The sequence below is a fragment of the Catharus ustulatus genome, chromosome 15, assembly GCF_009819885.2.
Source record: "Catharus ustulatus isolate bCatUst1 chromosome 15, bCatUst1.pri.v2, whole genome shotgun sequence".
Classification (NCBI taxonomy): Eukaryota; Metazoa; Chordata; class Aves; order Passeriformes; family Turdidae; genus Catharus; species Catharus ustulatus.
The window spans coordinates 1,560,303-1,581,927 of NC_046235.1; the positions used below are offsets into that span (position 1 = coordinate 1,560,303).

Here is a 21,625-nt window from a genome sequence, read left to right on the forward strand (position 1 = left end):
GCGAGGATAAAGCCATGAACATCTGGGAAGTGCAGATCAGAGAGTGTTGGGAAAGCTCAAAGTTGTTAATTCCATACTCGAGCAGGGTTGTAACTGCAGGCATTAAAAATGGCATGGGGTCCCCCACTTTAAATAACAGCCATAAAACAGACTTCGGAGGTGGAAAAACACGAATCAGAAACGCCTCATCCAATAAATCACAATCTCAGAATCATTTGCACCACACAGGGACAGAGGGGACACAGGCTCTGTGTGACAATTCCTAAATTGCTCATATTTGGCCCTGAAATCCTGTTAAATTCCCTCGATGGCCAGTGGAGAGTGACTGGCACTGTCCCCATTACGGCAGAGCCTCCACAGAGCACCAGCATTCCCAGGCTCCTTCCAACCAAAGCAAATCTGGGATCTGGGGGGAACAGATGTCTTTGGGAAAAGCACAAATGGGAGATTGAGCTTCATTCCCAGCTCATTGTGCCCCACCGAGGTGGGGAACAGGGCAGGGGAATATTGGGGAGGAAACAGTGGGCAGGAAGGAAAACAGCAGGGATGACAAACGCCTGGGGTGACTGAGGAGCTGCCATGCCAGTGCCAAGTTCCTGAAGAAGTCCTCACCAGAACAGCGTAATTCCTCCTGCAAAGGGCCTGCCTCAGCCCCTGCAATACAGCATTTTACTGCAGTCTGCACAGCAGAAAGGGTCCAAGAAAGGAGGACACTGAGATGTGTGTTAATCAAGTGAAGAACCATCTACAAAGAAAAGGCATGGATCTGTCTTCCAGTTGAAAAGCTATAAATAGCCTTGCATACTTGCTTATCAGATTGGTTCGGCTGCAGGGATAATCTCCTGGAGAAAGCAATGGAAGCCCTGTTATGTTGGATATTTATAACCAGATGAAAGCTGAGAAAATGCACAGTCGTGTCAGCCCAGCGCTCGTGCCGCGGGATGGGGGTGTGAGATCCAGCGCGCCTCCGCGGTTTATCAGGAGGTCAAGAACAGCTTAATCTGCCCAAAAACCCAAGATCTGATCTCTTTGAGGTGCTGCTGATGAAGCCAAGGCAAGGACGTGGTGGGACAGTCCCCAAAAGGTCACAATGGTCTCACATGACTGGAGAGTCTTTGTGGGAAACAAGTCAAGATCCTTCTCTGGGCAGATGAGAAGCACAGAGGTGGATGTGCCACAGCTCGGGCAGGGCATGGAGCAAACACAACTCTGGTGAGCTGGTCTAACACCCCCAGTGCCTCCTAAACCCCAAATCACCTGTCCCAGGGCCAGGGTCCCCTCACAGATCCCCTTAGAGGATCACAACCCTGACCCTGGCTCCTCAGGTCCCCTCTGGCTGCCGTGCCAGATTATCTGCCGAGCACCAGATCAGGATAATGCTGGTAGATTCCCAAGAACTGCCATGGCCTCTGCTCCCCAGTACAGGTCAGGACAGATGCTGGAGCCACTGAAGCCTGATTCCCAGCCCCTGGCATGGGAAGGGAGCCAAGAGAGGACATTGTGGGGGATGGAGAGAGGAGCAGGTTGTGGTTATTCCCTGGGATCCTCACACATGGATCTGCTGGTGCATGGGCCTGGGTGATTGCTGCTCTCCTGTGAGGTGAGCACACACAGGGCACTCCGTGCCAAGACAGGGAGCTGGTTTACGGCTTTATAGGGCAGGTTTGGGAGCCATTCCTGGGGGCTCCAGGCTGTGTCCCTTGGCTTCCCTCAGCTCTGCTCATCCTCGTTGGGCACACAACGAACATTCCAAGGAATATCCCAAGCCAACCCTCTCTGCCCTCCAGGTGCTCCTCTCTCTCCCTCCTCTTTCTGCTTTTAGCCCTGCTCCTCCCTCATCACCTCTGTCACATTCTGGGGCTCAACCTTTCCTCTCCCAGGTCCATCACCCCCACCATCTCCATCAACTCATCCATGAGGCATCTCCTTGACCACCACCCTTCCAGCCTCTCTTCCAAAGTTCTCAGGGAAGCCCAGCACTGTTCCAGTGTGTCAGGGCTCCAGGAACTGCTCCAAACTGCTCTTCCCAGGTGACTGACTGGCACTTTTGGGGACAAAGTGATCTGCACAACACTTGTGGACAGGAGGGTACAACAGATGGATTTGGGAACCGCACCATGCCTTGTTCCAAAGGTTCTAACAAAGAGAACTCCAGCGCTACTCCAGGAATAACCTGGGATTTGGGAAGAGATGTTCCACTAGACCTGTCCAGCTCCACATCACAGGGACCCAGCAGGTTTGCAGCTTCGTAAAAACCAGCTGAACATACGCTCAGCCATCTTCCCATCACACACACACACCCGTCCCAAAGTCAAGGATGCTCCCAGAAACAGGAGGAGACTTCAGGAGAACCCTCTGCCACCTCCTCCTCTTCCCTCCCAGAAGATTCTTCCACCCTGCCACCTCCACAGCCACCTCCCCTGGGGACACGAGCACAGAAGGCAGCAGATACAGGAGAGAAGATGTTATGTGCACAGCCAGAGCCAAATCCAAGGAAGCAACGGGAGCTGGCCAGAGAAGACAGCTTGGGGGGGTGGGCTGCAGCCAGGCGGGGCAGCACAGGGGCAGCACGAGCAGCACGACGGCGGGTGAAGCAGCTGTGACACCACAGCCACCTCCAGGGGTTCTCAGGGAAAGCTGGACCCCACCGGGAGGTGACCTGAGGGACACGGTGAAGGGACACGTCGCTCTGGGGTTTGCCACCACCACCACCACGCTCAATGAGACTCCACTCCAGCCTGTGCCACTAAACCTGCTCTGCCCCCCGGGACCTCCCATAGCTCCGACCCCAAACACATGTGAGGAGCTCCAGCACACCCCAGTCCCTCTGAGGTGAGGATGAGCACCTATGGGACCCCTGAGTGCAGCACATGAGCTCCCCATGGGCTGGGATACAGCTCCTCTGCTCGCCCCGCCATCTCAGACCACCCTGTCAGGCCCTCTCTTGGCATTGCTCCAAATCTACCTGTCCCCTGCCACACCCATCTCCTGCCACACCCGCCTGTCCCCTGCCACACCCATCTGCTTCCTGTCACACCCATCTCCTGCCACACACATCTCCTGCCACACCCACCTGCTTCCTGCCACACCCACCTATCCCCTGCCACACCCACCTATCCCCGCCACACCCACCTGTCCCCTGCCACACCCACCTGTCTCCTTGACTCTTCCCACCCCACAGCTCACCCAGACCTCCCCTCCCTCCCCCACCTCTCCCCTCCCCACCACTCCTTGCCACTCTCTTCCCCATCCTCCCATCCCCGCCAAGCCAAGAGTGTCCCAGCCGAGCTCCATGCCCCCCACACCGGGCACATGGATCATGGAGGACCAGGAGCCTCAGGGACAGGTGCCAGGGGAGGGGACAGGCGCGAGGGGCGGGCACGTACCGTTCTCAGGGTGCTCCATCTCCCCGATGCTGCCATCGGGCGTGGTGCGCTCATAGTGGTCCTCGGGCAGGGCCAGGGGCCCGATGCGGGGCCCTGATGAAGATTTGCTGCTGGGGGTCTCGGATTCCTCCAGCCCGCTGTCGTAGTAGCTGTGCTGGGAGGGGTCCTGCAGGTCCTGAGCCTGGCTGGCTGCAGAGAACGTCACTCGGCGATGAGGTAACTGCAGACAAGAGAGAAGATGCTGCGTCACCCACCTGGCAGGTGAAGGCAAAGGGTGGGGTCACCCAGCCTGACCCCATCCTCAGCCCCCAGAGCCACCCTCACCAGCACCAGGCTCCATCCAGCCAAGAACCCCCACCACATGTAGGGAGCACACTGTGCACGGTCCCTGTGTTCCCCCCAACCCATCACTCCCTCCACAGCTCTGTCCCAGCCTCTTCTGTCACCCAGATGTCCCCTGCCATGGCAGGATGGCTCTGGACAGCTCCCGCCCTCATTGTCCCCACTCAGCAGGCTCCTGACACAACCCCAGAGCCTCATGTGGCCACGGCCACCTCAAAACCTCTCTGTTGGCCAGCACAGAGCCGTGGCCACATCCTCCCTCCCCTGCCAGCCCCGGGCCTGACCCCAGCTCCCATCCTCAGGATTCGCCACCCAGGGTCACCCCCAGCACCACATTTGTGTTAAGCACACAAAACCCACTTTGAACTTGGACAAAAAGTGGGTTCAAAGACCCCACTTCACACTTTCCCTCCCCAGCTCTGCCTCATGCTCCCTGACAGCAGCCACTAAGCCACATCATTATCCCGCTCCAAATCCTTCCACCAAATCCTCCTTTGGTGTGATTACCGAGGAGAGGAGAGGGCAGCTCGAGTTCAAGGGGCAAGAGCAGGGGATGGAATGCAACCACCGAGAGCGAGAAAAAGCCACCACAACATTTCTGCACCAGGAATGGGGGAAGAAGCCCAAGACAGGAATTATCTGATGGGAATCTGAAGGTGATGAGGCCAGAGAGGAGCTAGCACATCGTTTAGGCTGAATACCTTTTTTTTGTTGTTACTGTGCTGGTGTCTTTACTACAAATCAGTGGCAATCAGGCGTCCCACACACAGCGAGCACCGGCCAGGAAGGGGAAGGAATTGAGACGAACAGAGGGAAGGAACACAGAGGGAGCATTTAGATGAGCTGCTTTAAGGTTGGTTGGACCTGATTAAATTCACCACAGATGCTTAGAGACCTGATTTAAGTAACTTCAGAGCTGTTAGGGCTGCTTTTTTTTTTTTCCCCCAAAGATTTTTTTTTTCCTGAAGAACATGTAGAGAATCAGGGAGCTTCCAGAAGACTGGAAGGGAGCTAAAATAGCGCCTGTCTTTAATGATGAGAAAAAAGAAGAGCTGGAGAATTATAAAACAGTTAGCTTAATTTCAGTTCCTGGAAAAATACTGAAGCAGATAAAAGAACTCTTTGTAAGTACCTACAAGATAACAAGGAAATGAGTAACAGCCACTGTAGGTTTGTCACAAACAAACATGTCAAGCCATTGAACTCTTTCCTTTGAAAAGACAGCAAGCCTCGTGGAGGGAGGAGGAGCAGTAAATGTTCTAGCTCGACTTGAGGAAGTTTTTTTTGACACTGTTTTAGCTGATTTCCTCATAAGTAATGCAAGCAAACAGCGGAGGTGCAGTGCAGTGCATCCCTGCCTGGGTAATGTGGGTGCAAATCATTTGGAATGTGTTATTCCCAAAGGAATTCCTGCAGACAGCCTTTTCAGCTGGGATCATGGATCAAATTAAATCTGCAGGTTGTGTCCTGAGTCCATTGCTGGGCTGTGTTTTCATTAACTGACAGGTGTGGGATGGATCTGCCACATCTGCACAGCTGGCTGAGGATCCCTGCACATCCTGGGCTGGGGATCCACCCACGGTGCCAAACTCCCCTCAGGAATGATCAGGGCTGGGATGTGTGAACGAGCTGGGGTGTGCCAGCTCGGCTGGGAGCCAGGGGGCTGAGCTGGGCACGGTTTTGAGGAGAAGTGCCCCACTTCAGCAGAGAAGCACAGACAAGCAGGCCTTAGAAACCATGACAAAATATTTCAAAAAAGAAAGAAAAACTGGTTCAGGGAAGAAAAGGTTAAGGGTGGCAAAGGCTGGAAAGAAAAACCCTCTGCTTGGGACCACTGGCAGATAAGGAGTGACCTCGACCTGCAGCAGTCAACAGTGGGGCAAAAAAACCCACAGTGGTAGCTTTGACCACGTGCAATCACAGAATTGTGGCATGGTTTGGGTTGGAAGGGCCTTAAAGCTCACCCAGTCCCACCCTGCCATGGGCAGGGACACCTTCCACCAGTCCAGGTGGCTCCAAGCCCCGTCCAGCCTGGCCTTGGGCACTGCCAGGCTGGGGCACAGGCGCCCTGTGCCAGTGGGGTGCCAGAGCAGAGGGTGCCACCCCTGGTGTGAGAGCACAGGTGAGGACAAGGCAGCGCTGCCCAGGTGCCTCTGGAGCCCCCTCCCAGCCCACAGGGATTGTGCAAAGCCCCTGCACCCTCTCCCCCCAGCCGAAACCAATTTCCTGCCTTGCACAGCCCATCCTGAACTCCAGGCTCCAGCTTTCCCTCCCTGCTTGCACCAGCCCATCCAGACGAGCTGGGCTCCTCGGGGTGCTGTGATAACACAAATAAACAACCTCCCAAATCCTGTGACAGCCACCATCCCACCCCCCTCCCCAGGGGGCTCTGGAACAGCAGCTTTTACCTGAGAAACACCTCCTTTAAATGTCACCTCCCTGGAAAGGGCTCCTCTCACTGCAGGGCTCCCAAGACCTGTGCCCTGCAGCCCCACGGGGCAGAGTGGCACTGGTACGGGGACTGTCCCCTCCCTCTGTGCCCTGGGAAGCTCTCCAGCCTGCACAGCCCCGCTCTGGAATCATGGAAAAGCACGGAATCAATTTGTCCGGCCCTGACTCGCAGAAATTGGGTTTGGTGTGACCTTTCTGGGGGAGGTTAAAGAGGCTTTGAGCAGGCAGCAGCCTCTGCACAAGGAGCTGCTTGTGCAGTGCAATCAGAACAGCAGAGCCTTCTGTTAGAGGAGTCAAACACAGCAGGTCCAAGTCACAACCTGCAAACAGCAAATCTGGTTCGGGGCCCTCATCTTTGCTTGCCCCAGTTTTCCCCTGTTCCTCATCAGAGGTGACCTTTCCTTCCTGCCCCTCCAAGCTCACAGGTTTTGCCACCTGAGGTCTGTGCCAGCCTCTTAACCCTGAGCTACTCATGCAGCGTGACCCTTGAATCCATTTTCAGCTCGGCACTTCCCAGGATATCCGCCAGCATTCCCCGTTTCTCCACGCGCTGCATTTCAAATGCGCTTTGTTTAAATGGTTTACCAAGCAATGTGGATTGCTCTGCATGGCTGCTCCGTCCCCAGCACCGTCTCCCACTCCACCAATCTCCGTGGCAGCCGCAGGTTTATCAGCAGTGATTTTAGATTTCCTTCCAGACCATTGATTGCGGCGGTGAATGGCAGCGGGCACGGCGCCGCTGCCGAGGAGCAGCTCCAGGAGAACCTCGCTCCACCAGGAATCCCAGCCAAGCTTTCCTTCTCTAAGCTCTGGATAAACCAGACCTGCCTCACAATGCCAAGAATCCCAGGTTGGAAAGGTCACTGAGTCCAAGCTGTGCCTGATCCCCAGCCCAGAGCACCGAGTGCCACATCCAGGTGTTCCTTGGACACCTCCAAACATCCCTGGGCAGCTCCTCCCAATGCCTGACCCCCCTTTCCATGGAGAAATCCCTCCTGATGTCCAACCTCAGAGCAAAATAATAAAAATAATGATGATGATAACGATAAAACCCCCATTACCAACTGGGCCTGTCCATCAGTCTCTGTACCCAATACAAACCAGCTCTGCCTCTCCAGCCCCGCAGGAACGCCTGGAGCAGCCCCTGTTCCTCACAGAGACCATGCCTAAGGAAAGGTTTAAAAGCCAGACCTGTCACGTAATGCCAGTGCCCAGTGTCCCCTGCCATCAGCCACAGTGACTGACGTCAGTGCTATTTCCATCAGCCATTCCTGCTTTAGCCATTAATCCAGTTGTTCCCTGGGGCTGCCGAGGACACTGAGCACTGCACAGCTCTTCCAGCTGCTCGTGGCATCCCTGCCCTCCCAGCCTGCCCGTCCCAGCTCCATGGAACCTCTGGAGCAGAGATCCCACTCTTCGGTGAATTATTCCGTTCAATGATGTCAAATATCTGCATTTGGAACGCCTTTGTTGGTTCCCAACACATGGGCTGATCCCACATCCTACGCTGTTATGTCTCAGCCCAAATTGCTCCAACTCTTTAGTCAATACTTTTGCATTTTTCTCCATAATTAACAATTGTGCAATCTCCACTTGGAATTGACAGTTCCTGAATTCCACCTCTTCCCAGCACATTTTTTAAAGTACTTATTGTGTTGACTTTGTAATAATTGATTTTCCCCCAATGTCTTTGGCTTTGCTTGTTAATTTTATACACTCCAGAACAACTAATTTCTCCTAATTGCTGTAACTCCCTCCTTTTACCCCCAGTATTTATTGGTTTCCTACTTCCAACTGCTGCCACTGTGCTGCAATGGGATTTGGGGCAGAGCTGTTTTCTCAGCTCAGAAATTGTGGCTTTGGGTAAAAAAAAATTCATTTTCAGGGTTCGCCAGTGCTCGCTGTGATATTCCTGATGGGGACACCTGTGCCACATCTGAGGGACAGAGCCCCTGTCCTCCACCCCGCAGGGATGCTCTGATGGGGATGTTCATCCCCAGGAAAATCACAGCTCAGGGATTTTTCCCGAGGAGGAATCACTGGCAGCTCTCCCCCATCCTCTCTGAAGTGCTCTCCTGCCTTTTGGCGTCCGTGCCTGCTCCGGCCTCCATGGATTCTGCAGCAATGAACTCCTGGCCCATGTGCTCGCTGGAAAAGCTCTTCCCTTTGCTCCTGCCTCTGCTGCCTGCTCACTTTGCCTTGAACTTCTCCTACCCTGCAGGGATGTGAGGGAACAGCAGTAATTGCTCCTCACTCTGCCCCTTTCCAGTTCCACAAATCCAGGATTGTGTCCTGCTCTGCATCCTGCAGACACCGGGCAGGTCTGGCTGGCCCTGCTGCTATTGCCAGTGCTCCTTCCATCCCTGCTGCTATTGCCAGTGCTCCTTCCATCCCTGCTGCTATTGCCAGTGCTCCTTCCACCCCTGCTGCTATTGCCAGTGCTCCTTCCATCCCTGCTGCCCTTCCCTGTGCTCCTTCCATCCCTGCTGCCATTCCCTGTTCCAGTTCTGCTGCCCCTTCCTGCTCCTTCCATCCCTGCTGCTATTCCCAGTGCTCCTTCCATCCCTGCTGCCCTTCCCTGCTCCTTCCATCCCTACTGCCCTTCCTGTTCCATCCCTGCTGCCCTTCCCTGTTCCCTTTCCAGCTCTTCCCCAGTTTTCCAGCCACAGGGAAACCAGCCTAAAACCCCCAGTTCCATGTTTGGGGCTCGTCTGGCAGTAGCAGGAACCTGTTTTGGTGAGGAATTTTCGTGGACTGTCCCCTAGTCCTGGCTGCACATCCCAAACACCCCAACACCAATCCCTGGCTGTGCTGGTTCCTTCTGCCACGAGGGCACGTTAGGAAAAAATTGTATTGGGAGAAATTTCTTCATGGGAAGGATGGCCAGGCATCGCAAGGAAGGTGGTGGAATCCCCATCCCAAGGAAGGACTGGAGGTGACACTCAGTGCTCTGGGCTGGGTGACACCAAATCTCGATGATCTTGGAGGCCTTTTCCAACCTTAATGATTCCATGAGGATTCCCACTCAGGGATGCTGGATGGGGCTAAGGGGACCCCACACTTCTCAGCCCCTCTGCTCCCTCCTGCCTTTTCCTTCCCTCACTCAAACATCTCCAGCTCCCACCAGGACCTGCACCAGCCTGATTCTCCTCGTTAAACCCAGGGATAACAAACTGAGCAGTGCCAGGAATTTGGGATGTCACCACGTCCCCACAATCCCATGGCCTCACCGCCTGTGCAGAGAGCAGGGACTGAGCAGCAGGAGAAATTCCATTGTTCACAAAGGAAACAACAAAATCCACCCCGGGTACCCTTTTCCTGCTGGCAGGGATGGAGGGAGCCACCCTGCTCCCCCTCCCAAGCACACAGCGGGGAAAATCCAACCCTTGTTAACCGGCTCGCTGCTGATCCCAGAGCGGGATCCAGGCTCCAGGGCTCCTCTGGCAGCTCCTGTGCCTCCCCACACGCCAGAATCCTCCTTTCAGGCAGCTGCCAAAGGAGCTGCTTCCCCAACAGCCGCCACAATGCAGCAACTCACAGGGCCGGGAGTGAAAGGCAATGTCAGAGCCAGCGCCCGGAATATCAAAATAAGTGACAAGGGAGCCATTGTGGCACCGGAGTTGCTCAACTTCAGATGGATTCATCAACCCCTCTCCTTTACAAACCAACCTGGAGCCATGCAACATCCCTGGGTATGCAGAGGAAGAGAGGAAGACAAGCCCAGGGATCGTGCTTGGAACGACCCTGAGCCAGTTTTCCGTGGGTGGAGGCTTGGGAATTATTTGCTTTGCCTGGCAAGGAGCGGGGCTCCGGTGCAGTGCAGCACAGCCTTGGGAGCAGCAGGCTGAGGGGAATGTTATGTCCATGGAAACCAGGGCAGGCCTGGAGGAAAGCTGGAGCTGAATTGCCAAAACCACACAGGGCAACGCTCGAGCTCCAGGAAGCAGGACACAGGCTGAGCTCGTCCATTTTACAGCTCGAGAGCTTCTGCTGCTGTGCTGGGGAGAGGATGGAGCTGCGACAGCTCTTCCCACCACCCCCCAGCAGCACTTTGTGTGGCCACTGCACTGATTTTTGGAGGAGAAGTCCCCCAGGAACACCCCCTGTTCGTTCTGCACTCACCCTGCAGGTGATGAGAAGAGCTCAGGGCGTTTCCTGGCACGGCAACACCCTGAGGGACAGGGACAAGGGGCAAGGCAAGCACTGCTCTGGCTTGGTGTCACCTCCTGGCACCTACAGTCCCCCCTGCTCCTGCCCTTGGTGGCCTGGGGGTCCTGTCTGCCCCAGGGTCCCTCCCTGCCCTGCCCCAGCATCTCCAGGTGTTGAGGTGGTTCAGCATTCCCAGGATGCACAACAGACAGGAATAGAGGGAAGGGATGAGGTCCGGGGGCTCTGCCTGCTTTGGGCAGGGGGGAGATGGACAGCCCCACCTCCCAGCCAAGCTGTGGTCAGTGCACACCCCTGACACCCGCCCTTCACTCAAAACACTCCTTCAGGCCCTCCCAAGGCTTTGTCCCTGAAGGTGGTGTCTCCCAAAGAACCCTGGAGCACAGTTAGAGCCCAAATCTGTGACCTGCCAGTCTGACTTTACTGGGGTCACCTCCACCACAGCCACTGGGGTCAGCTCTGTCCCTGGTGTTCACAGGTGTGGTGGCTGTGTCTGCCCACAAATCCCTGCACCCAGCTCCCAACAACCCACTGCTGACAAACCAGAGGAGGAATCCACAACCAGAGCAAAACCACGCAGGAATCCATGGGATCCCACCTCCCACAGCCAGGTATCACCCCAAAAAAATCACCTGCTCCCCGTCCTGAGTGCCTGCTCAGCTGACAATTAGCGAGTGCTGACCTTGCAGTCAGCAGAGCCAGTCTCCGAGTCCTGCCGAAATAATGATAGCAGAGCAGCCAGCCTCAAATGGACATCAGCTCCCGAGGCACTGTTTAATGAATAAATCCAGGGAAAATGCGGCCTGACTCCACATAGGTGCCCTGAAGCCTCCTGGAATTTGCATGATGCTCAAAGAAGCCGCCAAAGCCCGGTGCCAACCTGCCTGGTCAGATCGAATTTATCTAACTCAGAGCAAGATCTAACGCAATTAGAAACCCATTTAGGCAGCCTGGGGACAGAGCCTGCCTAACCCTCAGCCTATCCCAGCTCTGAGCCCATCCAGGAGGTGCCATTTGGCTTTTCTTTGGGTGAAATGAAGGCGGGCAAGGAAAACGCCGGAATAAATCATGGGAAGGGCAAACAGTAAAATCGAAAGGGGTCATAATCTTTATGGAATGATGTCTAAATTGGCCTGGTGCTGTCCTGGAATGGCTGTCACCATCCAGCTGATAATGGAGCCATGCTGGAGATGGTTGGTGTGCAGTGGAAATTGCCCTGGCCGCAGTAGGAGGCCTCATAATCACGTTAAAACCATCTGAAGATCCCAGGGAGAAAAAGCTTCCGGGACTGGGAGCAACACTTGAATAAAACCCTCGAGGAATCCAACAGCTGCAGAGTGGGGAAATAATGCTGGGAAAATAATGAGCTAATCTGGCTCCCAGTTGCACCCAGTGGAGCTGACAGGGAGGGTTGAAGGCTCTGGGGAGGGCAGGGGGTGCAAAGCTGTAGAATCAGGGCTCTCTATTAAATAAAAAAATAAAAATAAAAGAGATAACCATGCTTCCATGGAAGCCTTTCCACGGAAAACCTGTCAATTTGCTGAAATCAGATCATTATTCAAGCCAGCTCCTTGTTTCAGGGTTGGGGCGTGGGGGGGAAGATCTTTGCTGACATGTGAAAATGAAAAAATGATGCTCTTGCAAAGGTACCTTTCACTTCAGGACTCCAGCCAAGTATTAATTGTGGAGTTCAACTCTTAAAGGTCAGGCAGAATCACGCCTTGAGAAATTACTAGGGAAAAAAAATATATATTTATATATAATATATATTCTGATTGACTTGGGGAAAAGGGGGAAAAACTGTCAGTTCTTCCTGATTTGCTTCCAAATTGAAAATTTTCCTCTGAGGGCAAACCTGTTTTGCAACCAGCTCTGCTTCCACAGGCAAAGGGCAGCAGCTTTTCCTGTTTGCCCAAGGAATTGTGCCTGTTCCAGAGGTCTGGGCACCCACACACTGCAGACATGGGCAGAGCCCTCGCTTTAGTGGTCTGCACCTCCCCCTGAATGGAGATACCAGTGAGACAAACTTTGGAGACATCAAACAGGTAGGACAAGTCATGGGGAGGTTTCTTAGGGCCACTGATCTTTCCTGCACTGCTGCAATTCCCATTCCCACTGGCACAGGACCCTGGGATGGACGAGCTCCTCAAATCCCAGGATTGCTGTCACATCTTTGGCCGAACCAGATCCTGGCTCCAGACAAAATTCCAGCACATCAGCAAAGGTTTCTGAGCTGTCCAGGCCGTGATAATCCCCAATAAACTGTGATCCACTTGAAATCCTTGGAAAAAAACCCACCCAAGCTCCTCCAGGCACTCACAGAGCCTGGAATCCCAATACAGAGCCTGAAAGAGAACGAAGGGCTCCTCCAGCATCTGAAATGTGGGGTTTGCTTTCCACAGGGCTCGAGTGCTTTTGATGAACCAGCAGCAAGATGAATGGATGAGTGTGAGGGGAACATCACAGGACACTTCCAGCAGGATGTCAGTGCAGAGCTCAGCCCCGAGGTGCCCCCCCAGCAGGGCCAGGTCTGTGCTGAGCACCGGGGAGCTGGCAGCGTGTGAAAACCAGGCCGTGTTGGGAGCAAAATAGCTGCAGGCTCTCAGCTTGCTGGGGCCTTTCAAGGAGTCTCTGAGGAGCTGAATCAGGGCAGGAGCAGCTCCCAGGGAGAGAGGTGGGGATTGGCTGCCCTCCCCAAAGGATGGATCAGGATTTCGGTGGAACGTGCCGGGATCCCCGAGCCACGTGCAGCCAGGAGATCAGACCGGCTGTTTTGCAAGCCAGGAGGATGTTTACATCCTGGGAAAGGGGCATCTTCAGGGATCTCTGGGCAGGAGCCACAAGGCCTCGCTGTGAGTGCCACAGGGATGGAAATGATGAGGTGCTGGAGCTTTGTCCTGCTCTCCTGGCAGGTCACAGCCCACGCTGCCACCACAAACCCACCCACGCTTCCCTGCCAGCAGCTGAAGGGCTGAGGCAGTAAACAGCTTCCAACACACAAGGCATTGATGCAAAACAACCAGGAATGTTTTTTTTAAGGGATGTGGGGGAGTTGTTTTCTTTCTGGTCCTCTGCCTGACCTCCTGTTCCTCTCGAGAGAGTTGGGTTGGGAATCATGCTGGGAAAAGGAGCCTTTACTCCAGGTAGGGTGTGGAAACTAGCTCCTCAAGGGTGCAGAAAAGTTCAGAAAGTCAGAGAATGGAATCATGGAATGGTTTGAGTTGGAAGGAACCTTAAAGCTCATCTCATTCCATCCCATGCCATGGGCAGGGACACCTCCCACCATCCCAGGATGCTCCAAACCCCATCCAGCCTGGCCTTGGGCAGTGCCAGGGATCCAGGGGCAGCCATAGCTGCTCTGGGCACCCTGTGCCAGCCCTGCCCACCCTGCCAGGGAACAATTCCTGCCCAAAATCCCATCTAAATCTCTCCTCTTTTAGTTGAAAAGATTTCCCCTTGTCCTATCACTCTCTGCCTGTGTAAAATCTATCTCCATCGTTTTTGTGGAAGTACAGAAAGGGTCAGGACAAAAGACAAAGGCAAGGAAGGACCTGCTGGGGGAAGCTGAGTGAGTCTGAGTTGCAGGTCTGACTCCAGAGATGAAGCCAAGGTTGAGCTTAGCCAGGTTGGACCCACAGTCAGAGCTGAGAAAAGGGGCTCCATGAGGCCAGGGGTGACCTCCTCAGCCCTGTTCAACCCTCAGCTGAGCTGTCAGTGCTTTGTGGGGTGCTGAAGGACCAGGACACAGCAGGAAAAGCCTCTTTGGGAATAATCTCCAGTGACCATCTTGGTTTCTGCCAGGAGCAGAGCTGGGTTGTGCAATGCCCTGGGGTTGGGCCGTGCCCAGGGCTCCAGGCAGGTGCTCTCACAGGACAGGGGTGTGGGGACGAGGGCGGAGGGGCAGGAAGGTGACTTGGGCCTGGCACAGGGCTCAGCATTCCAGAGGATGTGCCAACCAGTGGGACATTTGCCAGGGCACCACAGGGGCTGTGTCCAACACCCCACAAACCACAAAGGGGCTCTTTGGGACCTGCCCTGTCATGGCCCCACACGGGGGGATTCACTCTGGGGGTCCTGGCTGGCCACGAGCTCAGGGGTCTCTTGGCTGCTGTCCCACTGCCCTCCCCAGCCCTGACACAGCTCCAGCCACTCTGTGCCCTTTGCTCCAGGCATTCCTTCACCCTCATTCCCTCCACAACACCCTGTCCTACATCCTACACCCTCTCATTACTCCAACCTCCTTCTACCCCATCCCAGAACATCCCAGCTCTGTCCTCACCTGGGAACACCCCACCCCTCCACCCCCTCCAGCTGCATCCCACCCTCTGTGCTCCACCCCATCCACAGCCTCTGGGTGCTCTGTGGGCTGAGGGGACACACAGGGACCTCGGGGACACTCCCTGTCCCAGCCCCGGGTTCTGCCCCAGGATTTGGGTGTCGGGTGAAGCAGCCTGCAGGGCTGGGCCCCGCTCCAGGGAACAGCACTGCAGCTGAGAGCCCGGCCGAGCGGGCAGAGCAGTGCTGGGAATATCAATCAGGGAGGCTTGGAGCTGCACACACAGCCAGGGCTTTCATCCCCCAGGATCCACAGCTCGGCCAGCCAGGGGCTCAGCCCTGCTCTGGGAGGGCTCAGCATCCCTCTGTGCTGGGGCCAGCACGGTCAGGAGAGACTGGGGAAAGCCAGGGAGAAGGGAGAGATCAGGAGAGAGGGTGGAGAGGAGCAGACAGTTGTGAAAGCAGAGGGGAGATTTGGGGAGGAAAAGGGAGGAGTTCCTCAGATCCAGGCTAGGAAAGGCTGAGCTCCAAAGGAAGCAGGGAGGGGAGAGGCTGAGGCTGTGAGGGAGAGAGGAAGAGGAGGGCAGGGAGGAATGGCAGGGATGTCACCCAGCCCCATATGGGGAGCCCCAGGAGAGGAGCACGGGCTGGATGAGCCTGGGGAGAAAGGACAAGGTCCCCAGCACTGGTGGGGCCAGGGACAGCCAGGCAGGACAGAGCTGATGACCTCCCTGATGGGTTAGGGACAGCAAGTGTCACCATCTCCCCACAGACACTGCCCACAGCGCTGTCACCTGGCCGCGGCTGCCCACCCTGCTGTCACCTGCTGTCACTGCCACCCTCCCCACAGCACAGCCTGTGCACAGCCCTGTGCCCCTCTCCCTGGGGCTGTGCACCCCCTGTGCCACCTCCTACCGCAGTCCAGGCTGCACAGTCCCCACTGCCACCTCCTTGGGGACAGGGGTTGTACAGCCCTGTGCCACCATCCCCTGCGTCCTCTCCCGCTGGGACACAGCCTGTGCGTGTGTCCCTGCCACCCCTCGTCACACAGACCGTGCTGTCCTCTGTGCCACCTCCGCAGGGCGCTGGCAGTGAGCATCCCGCTGTCACCTCCCACGCAGGGGCGCAGGCTGGGTACACCCCGCTGTCACCTCCCCCTGCAGCACACCCACGCTGTCTCTGGATGCACAGCCAGCCTGTGCTCTTCTCTCCTCATGTTTGAGGTCCCAAACACCCCACGGTGCTCTCACTCCCTGCCATCAACCCAAGTCCCCAGCACAGACGTGCCAGGAGCCACAGCACCTTCCTGCCTTGCCCCTGGTGCCCTCAGCATCCTCACCAATGTTCCAGCACAGTGAATGAGCCATTCCCCACCCTGTGCTCCCCCTGCTCCCCCAGGCACCCCAGTGATGCTCACAAGCTGCTGGGCTTCGACACAGCCACTCTTACCAGCAGATCCAGGGATCCGCAGCCCCTCAACCACACCGCTCTCATTCCATCTCGGCCGAAATCTGAGCCAAGCCCAGTCGATCCCAGGAGCAGGAGCTGATTCACAGTGCAGAGGAACTGCTCCCAGCACAGCATCCCTCTGAAACTGGGCAAAAGCAGGGCAGGTCCCCCATGAACCCTCAGCTCCATCTGCAGCTCCTTGCTGGATCCATTTATCAGCTCATTCCACGTGAACGACCTTGAGAAAACCCACTGACCCAGGACAGTGGGAGACTTTCCCAGACATCTGCCAGCACCTAAACCTGCAATTTATGGAGACTCGGAGCTAAATTCTCAAACAAGACGATTTCATTTCTATCCATTACAGCTGCAATATTCCTCTCCTCCCCTCCCGCAGAGAGTAATTAATGCTGCACCGCGCTCCGAGCCCGCAGGCAGGTGCAGGAACTTCTGCTGAGCACCCTCAAGTTCACACCGCTCCAGCCAGGTGGTGGGGGGCTGTAAGGACCCGGGGCACTTCTGGGAAAGGATGTAGAATATCCCCTCCCGCTAAAAAAGGATGGAGCCTGGGAGCCAGGCAGAAGAAAGAGCCGCTCCCCACGCCAGCGCCTGAGTTCTCACCCCAGGTTCATCAAAGAGGAAGGAAGGGAAACTTCTCTCAGAAAGTTCCCAAAGGGAAGCAGATAGCAGGGCTGAGCCAAGCCCCCAGACTGCCCTGCCCGGCCCTGCGGGGAGCAGTTATTGAGGTGGTTGCTGGTGTCTCCTTCCCTCCTCTGCAGCCATCGCATCTCCCCGCGGGTCCCAGCCCTGCCTGCCCAGGAGGCCCAGACACTTCCTGGATGGTTCAAGATAAAACCTTATGCTGTTAGCAAAACAAACGAGGAGGCTGTGAGAGCCAAGGCTGGCACAGGGCTCAAACCACCGAAGCCAGAACCACTGGTTTCCCCGGCTGATCTAATCTCTCCCAGCGCCAGAGCTCCTCGGCCCCGGCAGCCTGGCGAGGCCACTGGAGGCCCTGGGGAAGAAGTGAACTGGTGTGACAGGAGCAGGGATGGGTGCCCCAGCTTGGAAGAAAATCCAGGAGAAACAGGAATGGGTGGCCAGGGAGGGGGTGCCTGAGATGGGATAGTGGGATGGTGGGAGAGGGGTGTCGGACTGTTCCTGCCTGCCAGGATCCATCTTTGCTCCAAACAGCTGGAGACAAGACCCAGGGCGAGCCCCACGGCATTGGCATCACCCCCATCCATCCCGCCAGGAGATCCCACTCAGGGCAGAGCCACCTGGCTCCAGCAAGCCTTCCTGAGAGGATCTCTCCTTCCCATCGCCTCCTGGGCTGGGGGAGCGCCGGGATCCGGGTGCTGCTGACACGCCAAGGCTCCATCTGCAACCGCGTGCGCCCTCATTGCAGCACTGCGGCGGGCGGGAGACGGCGGCTGCCAGGGATTTGGGTCAGGCTAGCCAGGCACAGGGATCTGGCTGTGGGACGTGGGTGGGGCTCAAGAGGATGTGGGGATCAACCAGGAGAAGATTGGAGGGAGGATGTTGATGTGAAATGGAATGAAAGCTGGGCGGGCTTGGCTGTGGCTCAGTCTGCGTCCACATCCACACCTGTGTGTATGTGTGCAGGTGTTGGGAGCCCTGTCCTGCAGGAACATCTTCACAGGGCCAGGAGGTGACTGGACATGGGACATGTCAACCTGGGGATGAAGGGTCAGCACCATGAGGCCTCTGGAATGACCATGCTGGGGTGTGGTGGAGGGTTTGTGGAGATGGCCAGTCCACGTGAGCATCACTTCTGGCCTCCACAGAGCCTGAGTGCTCCAGTGGCCAAGGACATGGAAAATATGCCTGGGAAATTGCTGGGAGTGAGAGCCTCCTCAGGGGCAGCAGGGAAAATAAGGCACAACCGGTCAAAAATAGAAAACTTTATTGAAGTCAAATCCAACAGGGCAGCTGAGCTCAGCCCCACGGCAGGAGCCCAGCCTGCCGCTCTCCGGGGTACAAAGAAGGGGGGCAGGGGTCTCATGGGGCACAGGGGGTACAGCACGGGGGGGGAGTGGGTGGTCCTCACCCACGGGGCCCCAGGAAGAAGACAAAGCCACAGGCACTCGCTCCCCCTCTCCCTCCCTGGCTGGTTAAGGACAGAAGTGCCAAAGCAGAAACGTGGTGCAAGCTCCTAAGTGGCCAGACAGCCTGAGAAAGAAGGTCCTGCAAGCTCCGCGCTCAGCCCACGACCTCGTGGCTCAGCTCCAAGCTCCAGTGCACACCAGCGAGCAGCCAAGACCTGCCTCTGCCCTGCCCCGCACGCAGAGAACCCCCCGGCGACACCAAGAGCAGTGACCCGAGCGCAGCAGACACCCCGGTGCCCCTGTCCCCAGACCCCCAGCACAGCCCCAGCCCCGCCACACGGATGGGCCATTCCCGTGCCACCGGGACCTGCGAGCCCTCTCCCGCAGAGCCACAGCTCCAGGCCCGGCGCTCATGCTAAGGGAAGCCCGGATTTCACCGCGCCGGCTGTGGCAGAGGGCCCGAGCCTGGGGGAAGCCGGAGCCTGAGCCTGGGAAAAAGGCAGAGCTTTGCGCCTCCACCCAGCCCCACCTGCCCGGGCAGCCGCAGCGGGCGCAGAGCTCCCTTTGAGGCGCCCTGGCGCAGGATGGTGGCAAGTTCAGCCGCACCAGCAGAGCCAGGTGAGGCCAGAGCCTTCCCAACTGCTCCCTGGAGCAGGGCAGGGCTGGAACCCAGCTGTGGCAGGAGTACGACCAGTCCCTCCTCCCCATGAGCCAGCCCAAGCAGAGGAAGGGACAGGAGGGTGGGCATCGCCCTCCTTGGTGCTCCCAGAGCAGTCCCCAAAGGGGAGGCAGGCGAGTGGCATTCCCTGCCCAGAGCCCCACATGCAGAGCCACACACATGCAGCGCCCTTCGCGTCACCGTCACTCAGGCAGCGCCACCAGGACCCAGCCCCGGGCGCTCTGACAAAGACTCCGACAGTTTTTGACCTCTCCCACACCGTCCCCATCCCCTCCCTGCACCACGCCCAGGCTCTGTGGCTTGGTTCCGGGGTAGTCCAATGCCAGCCCCCTGGGCCACGCATGCAGGGCTGGGGGCCAGTCCACGCTCACTCCCACACCTCTGTCCAGATGGCTCCCCGGTGCAGCGGGGGGGCCGCTGCCGGCCTCAGGATGAGCTCTCCTACCTGCTTGTTGGTGTATTTCTGGGGGTTGGTGCGGTAGCTGTAGTCCGAGTACTGCTCGGAGCCCGTCGAGTTGTTGTCCCCGGTGCCAACAAAGGTGTTGGTGGCCGGCAGGTCCTGCACCACTTGGTGCTTCTTGGAGGCGGAGGGTGACTGAGGCTGCAGCTGGATGGAGGGCAGCGGCGAGTTGGAGCGGTAGTGGCGGCCCAGGTCCGGGCTGCCCGGAGGGTAGTTCAGGGGCAGGTGGATGCGGGGGCTGTCGCTGACGGAATCGTTCATGAGGTTGAACTTGAGCGATTTCTGCAGACCCGTTTCCTCCTCATCCTCCGTGGGCTTGGGCGGCTTGGGAGACTTGCTCTTCTTCACCTTGCCCTTGCTCTTCCCGCTCTTGCTGGCCTGCTTGGGGGCGTACAGGTCCTTGGTCTCCTTCTTGCCCGCCTGGTAGCCGCTCTTGGCCTCGCGCTGCCGGCAGTAGCGCACCAGGACCACCAGCACAATGACCAGGGTGACGGCCACGATGCCAGCAATGACCCCAAAGAGGATGTTGCTGCGCTGCTTGCTGCGCTCGTACTCAGGGTCGCCGGCGATGTCGATGTCCAGCGGCGTGTCCAGGCTGTGCCCCACCAGCGTGTCCAGCAGCGTGCGGTTGGCCAGCGTCTCGTTGACGTAGAAGTGCACCAGAGCCGTGCCATGCCGTGAGGGCTTGCCCTTGTCGTTGACGCGCACGACCAGGCGGTGCAGGCCGTGGTGCTTGCGCAGGATCTCCTTCTCCAGAGTGATGTCCCCGCTCTGTGGGGAGATCTGGAAGAGCTCGAAGGGGTTTCCTCCTGTGATGCTGTAGATAAGCTCAGCGTTGATGCCCGAGTCGATGTCCTCTGCCTTGACCTTGCTCACCTGCTGGCCGGGGCTGGTGTGGGGCAGTATGTGCTTGTAGGTGGCATTGGAGGGGGAGGTGATGAAGGGAGCATTGTCATTCTCATCCAAGACGTTGATGGTCACCCCCACATAGGCAGACCTGGGGGGATCCCCACCATCCACCGCCTTGAGTCGGAAGGTGTAGGTGCTCTGCTGCTCCCGGTCGAAAGAGATGCTGGAGAGGATGGTGCCGGTGCCATTTTGGATAACAAAATCCCCGTTGTCTTGCTCCACTGACAGCTGGATCCTGGCATTTTCTCCTTTGTCGGCATCGATGACCGTCACCATGCCCACGGGGCTGAGGGGCGGCATGTTCTCCATCACTGAGAAGTTGTAGCCACTCAGCATGAACTTGGGGTCGTTGTCATTCCTGTCCATGACGTTGATGGCCACAGATGCTGTGCCCTGCTTGCTGGGGGTGCCCTTATCTTCCGCCACCACCAAGAACTCGTAGCGCTCCCGCTGCTCTCGGTCCAGCACAGCCTTCACCCGGATCTCCCCGGAGTCAGGGTCAATAGTGAAGAAGCCCTTGGAGGAGGGGTCTGTCTCCAGGGAATAAACCAGCTTGGCGTTGGAGCCACTATCAGCGTCCGTGGCACTCACCTCCATGACCAGCTCATCGGGCTCGTTGTTCTCAGGGAAGGCCACCTCAGTGAAGCTTTGGCTGAAGACAGGGGCGTTGTCATTGACGTCCATCACCTGCACCTTCAAGGAGTTGGTGCTGGAGAGGGGCGGGTTCCCCGAGTCCACGGCCACGATCTCAATCGTGTACTCTTTCACTGACTCGTAGTCCAGCGGCGTGGTGGTCTGCAGGAAGTATTTCTTCTTGCTGTCACTCCCCGTCTCACTGGCCTGGCGCAGCTGGAACGGGACGTCACCGGCCACCACGCAGGTCACCACGGCATTTTCACCCTCATCTCGGTCGGACACCTGCACCAGAGCCACTGCTGTCTCTACTGGCACGTCCTCCGAGATGTTGGCTATGCCATCCTGGTGGGTGACCAACCCTATGCCGCGGATCTCTATGGAGGGCGCGTTGTCGTTCATGTCCTTGATGGTGACCGCCACCTGCGTGCGGGCGCTCTTGGGGTTGGCGCCCTTGTCCTTGGCCATGACGGAGAACTTGAGGGTGCCGATGTCCTCGCGGTCGATGGGGCCCTGCACGGTGATGAGCCCCGTGGCGCGGTCCAGGCGCAGCAGCCGCCGCACCATGTCCGAGGCCTGGTGGAAGGAGTAGTCGATCTCAGCGTTGGCACCCTGGTCTGAATCGTTAGCTTTCACCTGGGGAACAGAGGGACAATCGGTCAGCAGGACAAGGGCACAGCAGAGCCAGTCCCTCCACAAACCAGGACAGCCGGGGGGGAAAAACCACGATTTCCTCTTCTGGGGCCAAGGACTGTGGGGCAAAGAGCCTGGGACCGGCAGAGCAGCTGGGAGCCGCCCTCAGGCA

General features: G+C 57.2%; 1 protein-coding gene across 3 annotated transcripts in view; it reads right to left on the reverse strand.

The window, feature by feature from the left end:
• The window catches only part of PCDH1 (protocadherin 1), a 52,966-nt gene that overhangs the window by 22,108 nt on the left and 9,233 nt on the right, over positions 1–21,625 (reverse strand). For all 3 annotated transcript variants that reach the window (XM_033072817.2, XM_033072816.2, XM_033072818.1), the window contains exons 3-4: positions 19,264–21,456; positions 3,387–3,606 (exon numbers count right to left, since the gene is read on the reverse strand). In XM_033072817.2, the coding sequence (XP_032928708.1) occupies positions 3,387–3,606; positions 19,264–21,456 (2,413 nt within the window). The remainder of the gene's footprint in view (positions 1–3,386; positions 3,607–19,263; positions 21,457–21,625) is intronic.